At 46.6% G+C, this 12486-nt stretch overlaps 2 protein-coding genes across 10 annotated transcripts; one reads left to right on the forward strand and one right to left on the reverse strand.

The window, feature by feature from the left end:
• Positions 1-83: 83 nt before the first annotated feature.
• Positions 84-1987, forward strand: Amyrel (Amylase related). Its single transcript, XM_020955949.2, has 2 exons — positions 84-753; positions 821-1987. Exons 1-2 carry the CDS (start codon positions 97-99, stop codon positions 1646-1648), a joined length of 1485 nt encoding a protein of 494 aa, XP_020811608.2. The 5' UTR covers positions 84-96; the 3' UTR covers positions 1649-1987.
• gprs (speckle type BTB/POZ protein) lies at positions 1683-12454 on the reverse strand. Of its 9 annotated transcripts, XM_020956410.2 has the most exons (10): positions 11918-12454; positions 11409-11556; positions 9903-10082; positions 9442-9600; positions 8963-9001; positions 8114-8231; positions 7713-8044; positions 7511-7651; positions 7241-7291; positions 1683-7057 (listed from the first exon to the last, which is right to left on the reverse strand). In XM_020956410.2, the coding sequence occupies exons 3-10, from the start codon at positions 10071-10073 to the stop codon at positions 4091-4093; spliced, it is 3978 nt and encodes a 1325-aa protein (XP_020812069.2). In that variant the 5' UTR covers positions 10074-10082; positions 11409-11556; positions 11918-12454; the 3' UTR covers positions 1683-4090. The 9 variants fall into 9 exon arrangements, with proteins under 9 accessions (XP_020812069.2, XP_020811912.1, XP_020811992.1 ...); XM_020956253.2 differs by having other exon boundaries at positions 6240-7291; positions 12366-12434; XM_020956333.2 differs by lacking the exon at positions 8963-9001 and having other exon boundaries at positions 6240-7287.
• Between the last annotated feature and the right edge of the window lie 32 nt (positions 12455-12486).

The following is a 12486-nucleotide window of genomic DNA, read 5'->3' on the forward strand; positions in this document are numbered from 1 at the left end:
AAATTGGACCCAAGCGAAGCAAATCCACGATAAGATTGCCTCGACGTGTATAAAAGGAGGAGAAGCTCCTAAGATTAGGCACAGTTTTTTACGGTCATGATCAAGTTCGCTTTGGCCCTGACGCTCTGCTTGGCGGGTGCCAGCCTTTCGCTGGCCCAGCACAATCCCCAGTGGTGGGGCAATCGCAACACCATCGTCCATCTCTTCGAGTGGAAATGGTCGGACATTGCCGAGGAGTGCGAGGCGTTCTTGGCACCGCGCGGCTTTGCCGGCGTCCAAGTGAGTCCCGTGAATGAGAACATAATCTCGTCGGGTCGTCCCTGGTGGGAGAGGTATCAGCCCATCTCCTACAAGCTGACCACTCGCTCTGGCAATGAGGAGGAGTTCGCTGACATGGTTCGTCGTTGCAACGATGTGGGTATCCGCATCTACGTGGATGTTCTCCTCAATCACATGTCCGGTGACTTTGATGGCGTGGCCGTGGGCACAGCCGGCACTGAGGCCGAGCCTTCCAAGAAATCTTTCCCCGGTGTGCCTTACACCGCCCAGGACTTCCATCCGAGCTGTGAGATCACCGATTGGAACGATCGCTTCCAGGTGCAGGAGTGCGAGCTGGTTGGCCTCAAGGATCTGAATCAGCACAGCGATTATGTGAGGAGCAAGCTGATTGAGTTCCTGGATCACCTCATCGAGCTGGGCGTGGCCGGTTTCCGTGTGGATGCCGCCAAGCACATGGCCTCCGAGGATCTGGAGGTGAGTTGGCTATAAGGAAAATATTATAGAACTTACTGAATACTTATCCTGTTAACCTTTTCCATAGTACATCTACGGCAGTCTGAGCAACCTGAATATCGATCATGGCTTCCCCCACAATGCCAGGCCCTTCATCTTCCAGGAGGTGATCGATCATGGTCACGAGACCGTGTCCCGTGAGGAATACAATGAGCTGGGTGCCGTCACCGAATTCCGCTTCTCCGAGGAGATCGGCAAGGCCTTCCGTGGCAACAACGCCTTGAAGTGGCTGCAGAGCTGGGGCACCGACTGGGGCTTCCTGAAGTCCGAGCAGGCCTTGACCTTTGTGGATAACCATGACAACCAGCGTGACCAGGGAGCCGTACTGAACTACAAGTCACCCAGGCAGTACAAGATGGCCACCGCCTTCCATTTGGCCTACCCCTATGGCATCAGTCGTATGATGAGCTCCTTTGCCTTCGACGATCACGATACCCCGCCGCCGCAGGACGCCCAGGAGAATATCATTTCCCCGGAGTTCGATGAGGATGGAGCCTGTGTGAATGGCTGGATTTGCGAGCATCGCTGGCGCCAGATCTACGCCATGGTGGGCTTCAAGAATGCCGTCAGGGACACCGAGTTGCATGGGTGGTGGGACAATGGCGACAACCAGATCTCCTTCTGCCGTGGCAACAAGGGCTTCCTGGCCGTCAACAACAACCTGTACGATCTGTCCCAGGAGCTCAATACTTGTCTTCCGGCTGGAGAGTACTGCGATGTGATCTCTGGCAGCCTGATCGATGGTGCCTGCACCGGCAAGTCCGTCACTGTGAATGAGCATGGCTATGGTTATATCCACATCGGATCGGATGACTTCGATGGTGTGCTGGCCCTGCATGTGAATGCCAAAGTCTAGATCTGAATAGATCTAGGTTGTTATATTTTTTGGGTAACACAGAAATCTGGGCTTTATTTTTTGTCTCAAATTACAATAAAAACGAACGCACATAATGTACACGGAGGTCTTTAGCTCTAACTTTTCGAATATGTATGTATATATGCGAGAGCGGTAACGAAGTAACGCGATTCAAACTGGAACTGGACTTAGTCTAACGAATGCCACGACAACGGCATCCTTTGAATATAAATGGGGGCTTGGGAATATTGGATAACATATTGTAGGGGGGAATGGATCCTGGATCCTTGCCTAGATCCACATCCGATCCAGCTGGCACACTGTAAAACCGCTCTGCAAATAGAAGAAGTTGGCATTGTGAAATTGTAGTTGGATGCTCTGCCTTCGATTCTCTGGCATAGTCCACTATGGTGGAGTGCCTCTCGCAAGCATTCAGAGGCGCTACGAAAAAAAACCGATCCAAAATACGAATATCTAGCGAGCTGACAAGCTGACTGATCGACTGACTGACTGACTGGTTGGTGGTTAGTTTCAAAACAAGCAACTACAAATCAAAATAGCAACGTTCTACTTGGCATTCCGATTAGTTACGAGTGTGGTTTAGCGCGTGGATTGATGGGTCTCCAGATCACCAGAACTATGGATCTCCGGATCCCAGTTTGTGTGTTTAGCAATTACTTAACGATTAGTTACCATTTAGTTTGGAATTAAATGCTCATGATGCGTAATTACCTGTAAAATGCTGATATCTTTCTGCTTACAAGTAAATTGATTTGCTAAAAAGCCAACGTTTCTTACTTAAGAATATTACAAGTGTATATATAATATATGCATGTATATGTTGTAAATTATGATACTTTAGATACTCCGCTTAAATGTAGGATTCTCTTAAACAGGTTTTGCTTTTTTCTCTTTGTAACTAACAAACACAGAGTCCAAAAATCTTTGCTCAAAGTTTAACATTAAATATTATTTTTGGTAACCGCTATAATTTCCAAGTTTTATACGGCACAAAATGTAATGTTTTCCTTCTCTCTAGATTTTCATTTTCATATTTTTACGATTTAAGTACGGCCCCAAGTCCAGCTTTAATATAATACACGCGCAGGCGCATGCGCATAATTTTGCTCTGATCTTAGTCTTAGGAGTTAACTAGAAAAAACACTTCTGATCTTATTTTGCAATAGCAGCGCAGTTCGGTTACATTTAGAATTAAATTGCATTAGGTTTCTTCAGAATCATAATCAGAATCGGAATCAGAATATATATGTATATTGATTATATGATGCCATCAAAAATTTGTAATACTTTGCGTCCAATCACGCACATATGGTATATATATAACTATAGCTATATAACAGGAACCACGTAAAAATGCACAAATACTTAGAATATATATATAATATCGGTTTTCCACGTTAATTACAACATCAATGTGTGAACTCCTGTATGCACATGTATACATATAAACTTTTGATCTATTGTTTTTCTTACTTAATTTTTTTTGTTTTTTTTTTTTTTAAATAGTAGTCAGGTAAATCGTGGGAGGAATTATTGTTGCGCTTAAGTTTGTAGATTACATAATATCATATATATATATAATATACGGTTATCAGTTTGTAACCGCAGATGTAACGAGGGTTGCTTGACAAATCAGCAGAGATCATAAGTACCAGACTTCGGTGGGCCGAAGTTCGTGCCTTTTGGTTTTTGGTAGAGCTTTTGAAACGGCCTAAAAACCAGAACCATTTTATAAAGTTTGATAACCGAACGCCCATGGTTTCGGCGTCTTCACTTAAGCCTAGACATTTAAACGGTTACAATTACGATTGAGAGAGGTCAAATATATATAGATTCAACACTGAGATTGTCAAAAATATATGCGTATCGAGGAGATATCTAGAGATTGCCGCGAATAATTACTGAGGTTCACCTTGGTTGGCACCAGCAATGGGTAGTGTACATATGTATATACATATATTTATGGATAAATATTTCCTTGACTAACTACAAAAAATACCTGTTATATACATATATATGGATGTATGTTCTGAATTCTATGAAGTTGAAGGTACTGAGAAATGGAATTCATACATATATGAATTGTATTTAACTATTTATATTCTCTAATCCCTTTTCAATATTTATTCAACATCAAATATAGAGGTGTACATTTATTACTACCATCAGTTACTTAGTTATCTTATCATTTGTACAGCTTGAAATATATGAGGTTTAATTTTGATTTATTTTGATTTGAATTCTGATTTTTAATAGTATTTTTTTTTTGTATACCCTTTAGAGGGGGTCTTTAATAGAAGGCAGTTAGTGCGAAATCAAAGATCTAGAATCAGAGTTAAAGTTAAACCTGTCAGTAGTTCAGTTTTCTATCTAGGTACTTTCCCCATCGCTGGTAACCCACTTAGCTTCATTTCCTACTCTCTAGAAGCTCTTGCCCGCATCATGGATGCGCTTGCGGCGACTGTCACGCCTCCTGTACCGATCAATGATCCGTGACCGATGCCTTTCCGGGCACAGCGCCTCCGGGGAGCTGTCCACCTTCTTCATCACTATGCGGAAGGTGAAGGTGTGCTTCGGCGAGGCGCTGGCCGCCCGTCTCGGCGACGGTGGCTCGAATTCGCTGCCGCTCGAGAAGCCACAGGAGGAGAGAGGTCCCGGATGGGGCAGTGGCCCCACAGCACCCACTCCCGCTCCCGTTCCCGAGCCCGTGCCGGCAGCTACGTAACCTGGAAATCGTTCACGCGGCATTGTTCCATTGTTCGTATAACCCGACGGAGTGGACATGGAGCCCGTGGAGAGCTGCTGGGTGAGCACAGAGCTGGGACGTGGCTCGAAGATGGAGGCGCATCTCTGATCAGTGCAGAGGAAGGTTCGCACCTCACGCTCCTCCTCCTGCAGACCCTTCTGTCGGACAGTTAGAGGGAAGTGCTTGCGACTGGGATCGCCATAGGGACTCCGCTGTGGCGGCTCCGGGGGATAACCGTAGCCATGGGGATAGGAGCCACTGGAGTCATAGCTGTCCCTGGAGCTGTAGTTCGAGGAGGTCTGCTGGGAGAGCGGACTGCGTGCCCGGGAGAAGGCACTGAAGGGGGACACGTGCAGCTGGCGGAAGTTCTCCGTTCGCTGCTTCTTGCTCATGGCCGGAAAGGGAAAGCTGGGCGAACGACCACCGCCTTCGGTGGGCGTATAGTCAAAGTGGGTCTCCAGCGAGGACTTGCGTCCGCCGCAGGAGGAACCGGACCTCTGAAAGGTCTCGGCGTCCACCAGCTCGATGGAGCTCTTGCGCAGGTCCACGGCTCGGCGGCCCTGGCCCTTCTCGTCGGTGTCCACGATCTCAAAGCTGGAGGTCTGATCCTCGTAGCTGGTGGACTGATACCGCGAGATCGAGACATCGAAACTGGTGTCCCTGGAGGAGTACGGACAGTCGAAGCTTGACTCACCCCGGCTGGACTTGCTCCACTTGCTCTCGACCAGCTCGAAGCTGTCGCCCCCAGAGTCCAAGCGCTGCAGGTTAATCAGATCCGTTTCGGTGTCCACTCCGGGACTGCGCAGCTGCTCAAGGAACGGGGAACGCGGCGGATCGAAGGAGGAGCGTCGCGACGGCGGTTCAAACTCGATGGTAGGACACTGCAGCGGCTTCTTCTCGGGCAAGGTCGCCGTCAAGGCCAGCGACTCAGACTCGGCCTGGACGGCGGCCAGGTCCGCCTCTTCGGTCTCCCGCCGCAGCGCCTGCAGATTCACATAAACTGGTTCTGGGGCGTAGGCCTTCAAGATCTCTACCAGCTCGGCGCGCATCTCCTCGGGTATCATCAGATCGTTGGAGTCGGACTCTCGTTCCTCGCTAATGCGGGGCTCGATGGGTTCTCTACTCTCTGAGCGACGCGTAAAGTGATGAACGACGGCTGCACCGCCCTCGCCGTTGAGGGCCACCACCTTCAGGGAGTTGGTGACCTCCTCCACGAACTGCGCCATGGCTGCATCGGTCTGCTCGCCCTCGCCTTCCGCTTCCTTCTTGGCCTCCTTGTCAGCCTCCAGTTCCGGTTCCTCTAGCTCGCGGAGCCTCTCATGCTTGATATAGGACTCACCTACCTTCTCGAAGTGCACGTTGGCCAACTCGAAGGGCTGCTCCTCCATGCCACCTACCTGCTGCTCTGGATGGCCCTGGCTCAGGTCTGCACTGGGCCTCTTGGATCCCGATGCCGAGGAGCCCTGCTTCTGCTTGTCCTCCTTCTGTTTCTCCTCCTCCTCCTGGCGCTTCGCCGATCTGCGTAGCTTCAGGGACATTTTGGTGTAGTGGGCGAATTTCAAGGACATCTTTGGCTCAAAGCCCACCTCGGACATTTGCTTCTGGACAGCACTCTTGGCGGCCGTCGACGAGGCCGCTGGACTGGCGGAGAACGTGCTCTGCCGGATCAAAGGACCACCGGATGAGCCCGTCTCTGCTCGCGTGAAGGCATTCGCAAAGCGATTCGTTCGCGTGGATATGTGCTTCGATGGCTTCCGCACAAAGGCCAGGATCTCGCGCATCACGCTCTTCTTCTCCTGCGGCTGGGCGGCCGTTTCTTTCTCCTTTTCCTTCTCCCTTTCCCGGGCGGCTGCCTCGGCCGCCTCGCGTTCCCTTTCCGCGCTCTTGTACGTCTCGGCGGGATTGGAGACAGTAATGGGTGGAATGGGACCCATCGGGGAGCGCTTCTCGCTGGCAAAGTAGATGGGCGTAAAGAGACTGATGGAGGGTCGTTTCATACCCACGAAACCCGCCTCTTCTGGCTCTGTGGCCATGTCCTGGACATGCACTGTGGACGTGGGACTCCTGCGTGTTCCCGGCACTCCAAATTGGCAGCCAAAGTCCGTGGGTGCGACTGCTCCAAGTGGAGATCTTCGTTCCTGGGTATGAACACTGAAGGTGGGACTGCTACGACGTGGCATTTCTCCCGTGGGACTTCTGGCAGTGGGACTCGGGTCATTCGGTGACCTCAATCCGCTGCTGGGAAAGAGCGGACTACGGCGACCCTGTGGACTGCGATCGTTGAGGCCGACGGGACTACGTCTGCCCTGATTGCCCAGCGAAATGGAAAGCTGGCCGCTGTTCTTCCGCCGGTTGGAGGCACGCAGTGTACCCTGGCGCGACAGCGATGTGGGTGTCTTCTGGGACCCACTGCCGGGACTCTTGGATTCCGGTGCCGGCAGCACAGGACTCTTCGGTGTCATAGGACTGCGTTTCTTATCGCCGACGCCATTGCCCGATGTCAGGGCAGTGTTCAGCGTAAGATTCGGCGCATTGTTGGGACTCCGACGCTCCGAGGGACTGCGTCGGGTGCGGAAAGACTGGGACTTGGCCTTGCGGATCTTGGGCAGCGACTGGTGGTGATGACGATGACGATGGTGATGCTGGTGGGGCTGGGATGACGTGGAGGAGGAGGAGGGGCCGTTCAACTTATGTTAGTTGCTGTGATGCGGCCCGCTGGTGGGGTCGCTGCTGCCGCTGGAGCTGAGCGTGGTGTTCGATCCGTAGGGATCCAGTGAGCTCTGGACCGACATGGAGCGACCCTGATTCTGGCGCGCCCGCCTCACTCGGCTAGAGTTGGGAGACAGCTTTCCGGGGTCGATGCTTTCTGGGTCTGCCTGCAAAGTGTAGAATCAGACATAAAGGGGACAACAGGATGGATGGACGGAATGGAGTGCACGTTGGATGGATAGACATTGGATGGACACATGGACATGGACGTTGAGATGGAGAGACAGATAGGCGGACAGATAGATGGACAGATGGCGGCGTGAGTGACTGAGTTAAACACCAAGGAAGCAGCGCGTTAGCAAATCGAGAAGCACAGTGCAACCCACCTGGTAGGCCAGCGCGTTCATGATGATCGAGTAGGGGACGAGATTAAGCGGATGTATCTCTCGCATCAAGACATTGGCAGGAATCTTGTGGAACTGAATGTACTCGCAGAAGGTGCCCAGGATCTCCTTGATGTCGATGTTCTGTTTGGAGGATCAGATAAGTGTTATCTCTCTGAGGAAGATATCAAAACGATATCCTTACCGGATTGTTGTCGTAGTATTTCTTGCTCCACATGAGCGCCGCCTGGAACTTGGTGAACTCGTCCGCCCGTAGCTCTTCCCTGGCCAGGATCAGGCGTACCACATGCTGTGGCAGCAAAGTGAAGCTGCCCAGATTCAGAACCTCATTGCCATGCTCGTCCACAAACTCCAGAACCTTCTGCACCAAGGTCTTGGTGCACTTGTACTGAATGTAACGCTCGGCGGAGGCCAACAAGGCGCACACAGTGTCCACATTGATGCAACATTGTACGAATCCAGCACAGGCGCGACGCAGTTCCTCGAGGCCATAATAATCAGCGGCATTCATGACACCTAAAAGAAGATTTTCCCATTAATTAAATACCTTTATTTATTCATTATTAACATATTAATCAATTTTACCCAAAAGAGTGCGCGGTTGCAAGGTCACACAGCCCGTGTGAATATATTCGATCAGCTGGCGAAAAACATCTGGCTCGAACTCCTCAATAATTAAGGTCTGATGCTGTTGACCTGAGGGCTAAATTCAAGAATATTTAATTAAAAACAATGCACAATAAGATTTTGTTAAAATTAGCTAATAGAACAGTAACAACTAAGCGGTGCAAGGACTTTAATTTTTATAGACATTCCAATATTGGTGAAGGTCAGGCAACCCAAAAGTAGCTCATTCGTTAAGGTTTCGTATATATAGTATTAAAAGACAGAAGACAGATAATATTTGTGGGTAGATTACTTCCCACCAATAAGGAGAATTCTATATAGGAAGGAGAAGTATTTAAGCATACAATAACTAGGCATAGATAGAGAAGGAGAAGTATTTAGGAGTCATTCAGTGGAAAGAGCACAAGTTCATTTTGATGACACTCAAACCATTCTAGGTAACTCATCCTCAAAGACTAGACAATTGATTAGACGCACATTCAACATAGACATCTACATCTATTCAATTATATATATATTTATAGATTTAATAGTTATAGAAAGCTAGCTTCGAAAAGCCGAAGTTGTAAATGTCCTTGCAGATTCAGAAAGAAAATACACAGAATTCAAGCCAAATTAAATCAAGAATCTCTTTGGAAATACTCCATCGGAAAATAATAAATAAGAAAACAGGTTATTGTGACAAAGAATCATCATTATGTATGTCTGCAAGGACACATCAAGGAGCTTCAATCAATTACGACAACCACACACGTTTACAGCGACAGTATTTGATTTTATTTTTGATTTGATTTGATGCTTGGTTACCTCGGGTATCGGAGCTAATTGTTGGGTGAAACCGGTTCTCTATGATTTACAGATATGGGTTGCGGGATAGCGAGTACGAGGACACGAGTTTTTTTTTTTTTTTTTGATGAGGAATGGTGGTTGTCACAACAGAGAATGCACAAAGAACATTGATATCAGTTAAAAAGGGCTTTTATCGCTGGCTCACATACACACACGCACAAAAACAAGGAGGAGAACAAATGCGAAATGAAGGTAACTGAAAAGGTGGTTACAAAAATAGCCCCAATGATGCAGAGACACACACACAAAATGCAAAATCACACCGGTGGCACACTCCTCCACTCCTTGAACACACATCGAACTGAATGGAGATGGAGATGGGCATATGGCTTGGAATGAATTGGTATGGATACACCCCCCATGGGTAATCGATTATGAATGAATACGGAGCACACTTGTTAAAGGGACAGAGAGTATCAAAGCATGCGAATGCGAACCTGTTGGGCGGCATTCTGCAGATTTAGCAGCGGTTCCGAGGAGCGTTTCAGGAAGAGGCGCAGCTTGTTCTCCTTCGTCGAGGTCTCCCTTTTCCTTTGCGGCGATGGGGCTGCATACAGCATCTTGGCAAAGACCCGGGAACGGGATGCCAGGACAGCCTGAAAAATGAGAAATTTAGTACTATTTATAAAGAGGTTTTAAAGAATAAAATTCCAGTTTGCAATTGAATAAATGGATCGAACTCTGACATATTTTATAGTCTCTGCAATGACTGAATCTATTCAGTTATTCAAAGGCACACGCATTCCCTCGGGTATTATCTCACACAAAAGACTCTACATTATTTAGAGTCACAGAGTGGCGATTACGCAGTGACCTGATTCCAATGCCCAGCCTCACACAGGACACATCAGCATGTACACAGTGGGAAAATATCAAGTACTAGAATTTAAGTACAAACCTTGACGGCGCAGACGGGTTCACGGGTATCGCCCACCAGAAAGGTTACGTCACAGAGCTCGGGCATGGAGGCCAGGAACTTCATATCCTCCGCCAGGCCCGTCTTATTCTCGAACGTGGAGAGGTCCGGCTCTGCGTCAGCCATGCCGGGTAGAATCAATGCCTCGGGCATTTGGGTTTACTGCAAATCACACACACAAATAGATTCTAATTAATCAAAGTAATTCTGAAAAGGAAAAGCAACTTGCAGACGATAATCGGCTACCAGGAGACTCTCAAGGATTCTTCTCTCTTCTCTTCTTAAATCATCGAAAACTTTATTAAGGTAATAACTTTTAAAAGAGGAATTTTGAAGAGAATAAACTTTTTAAAGGGAGTTTGAAAAATGCTTGACAAAATTTATAATTACATTGGAATTCATAATAAAAGGATAAATAATTAATCAAAGTAATTCTGAAAAGGAAAAGCAACTTGCAGACGATAATCGGCTACCAGGAGACTCTCAAGGATTCTTCTCTCTTCTCTTCTTAAATCATCGAAAACTTTATTAAGGTAATAACTTTTAAAAGAGGAATTTTGAAGAGAATAAACTTTTTAAAGGGAGTTTGAAAAATGCTTGACAAAATTTATAATTACATTGGAATTCATAATAAAAGGAGGCATACTTATAATATTACATTTTATGATATTAATCATCATGCAGATTTCTTATACATTTTACACGTTAAGATTTAGCTTTAAAGAATTTTAGAACAAAGAGTTTCCTTTTAATAATAAAGCTGCCTATGACTTCATCAGAAGGAAATATGAATTACTAATAATGATTGAATAATTTTAAAATTATGTAATTCTAACTTTAATCTCAGATTCAAGACACCCAATAATGGCAATTAAGCTAAAATTAGTAACAAGAACATACTTGTAAGTATATCCTGGGGTCGACTTAAGTTCCTAGCGTTTCCTTTGTAATTGAAAACTTCTAAAAATAATTTCTTTATTATTCATCCCATTGGGGGTTTAGCAAAAAGCCCAATGCCTGAGCCTTTTGAAACTGGCTGGTAATTAAATTGTAATTCACTTCCACCTTTGGCCTCACCCAGGACACGCGTCTGCGCCTGCCCTCGCCTTTCCTTTTGCCCCCCCCCCCCCCCCCTTTCGAGAAAGTCGACCTAGATGCCAGCCTCCGCGACTGTCCTTGAACATGGCGGACGACTGGCAACTAAATTACAATTACCATAAAGGCAAAAGGTAAAGAGGCAACCTCAAATGCCAGCTAGCAAGGTCCTGTCAACAACAACACCAATAACGAGAGCATCAAGGATCAAGGTGGGCGTGGCTGCAGGCGAACAGATGGTTTCAAAGGGAGCGAGCATGCACGGAAAAAATGGGGGGAAAACTTGCACACGCAGTATGTACTAGCAAAGTGCCCGAAGAATATGCAATTACCTTTACCTGTACTTATCGATCAAATATATATATGATTATAACTCACCCAATTGCCACTTACCTGTTGCAATTTGATTTCTGTCTCTGGTCCCACTCCCTCAGATATATCTCTTCTTATATTTTCTTTACTTTACACATACAGAGTTTTGATTGTTTTGCAACGGATTTTATTGAAATCCGTTTGCTGCCTTAATATTAAATCATTTCGACTGCATTTCCAAAAAATATAATAATTTAATAGTTGGCAAAAAAAATCGTATAATATGCACAATCCAAAAAGTATTTACAAAAGGTGAGACTCTCTCTTTCTCGTTTTATTACAATTTACAGCATGCCAGAAATTGAAGGTTAAAAGGGTGGGGTGTTTGTGGGTGAATACTAAAAAAATTGTGCTGTGTATAAGTGTGTGCCTTTAAAAAAAGGAAAGGAATAACTGAGAGGAAGGAAGAAAGGACTACGAAAATTGTTGTATGTGCCACGCATAAAAAGGAGCAAATCGAGGGGAGGATTTACGATTGAATTTCGGTTTTTGAGGCATGATGAAAATTGTTTAGGGTTTCAGCCACTAACTTTTTGTCAGCCAAGTTGTGCGAAAAATATATAGATATATATATACACGGAGTTGTCCGATTTCCGGGTCACTTTCACTTTTCCACCAGAGGGAGTCGGTGACGACGGCAACGATGTGTGTGTGTGTGTGTGATTTGTGTGTGTCTGCTACAGAAGTGTGTTTCGAATGCTGAAATGCTGTGTGAGTGTGGAAAGCAACCAAGGCAACAGAAGCGACACTCAAACACACTCGTCCTTTCACACACACAAAGGAGCGCGCGCGAGAATTTTCACGATTTTTCACGAGGGTTTTCTTAAATCTCGGAAAAAACTTGTCACGTTTGGCGAAAAATTATAACAAGGTGCTATTGTGTTGAAGCTAATGGCCGATAATTTGATTTTTCTCTACTCGGGAACTTTTGGCCAACAACCACACACACTCACACTCACACACACGCTGTACACACACACTGAAAGCAAAAGCGCTGGGCTGAATGAAGAGCTTGAACCGTTTTGCACAAGGCACAGAAGCGTTCTGACCGAAATAATTGTGTCTACATCCAAGTAGGCGTCCACAGAGTCCATAAGCA

Source organism: Drosophila serrata, unplaced genomic scaffold (genome assembly GCF_035046125.1).
Source record: "Drosophila serrata isolate PLE 108 unplaced genomic scaffold, ASM3504612v1 contig_184, whole genome shotgun sequence".
Lineage (NCBI taxonomy): Eukaryota > Metazoa > Arthropoda > Insecta > Diptera > Drosophilidae > Drosophila > Drosophila serrata.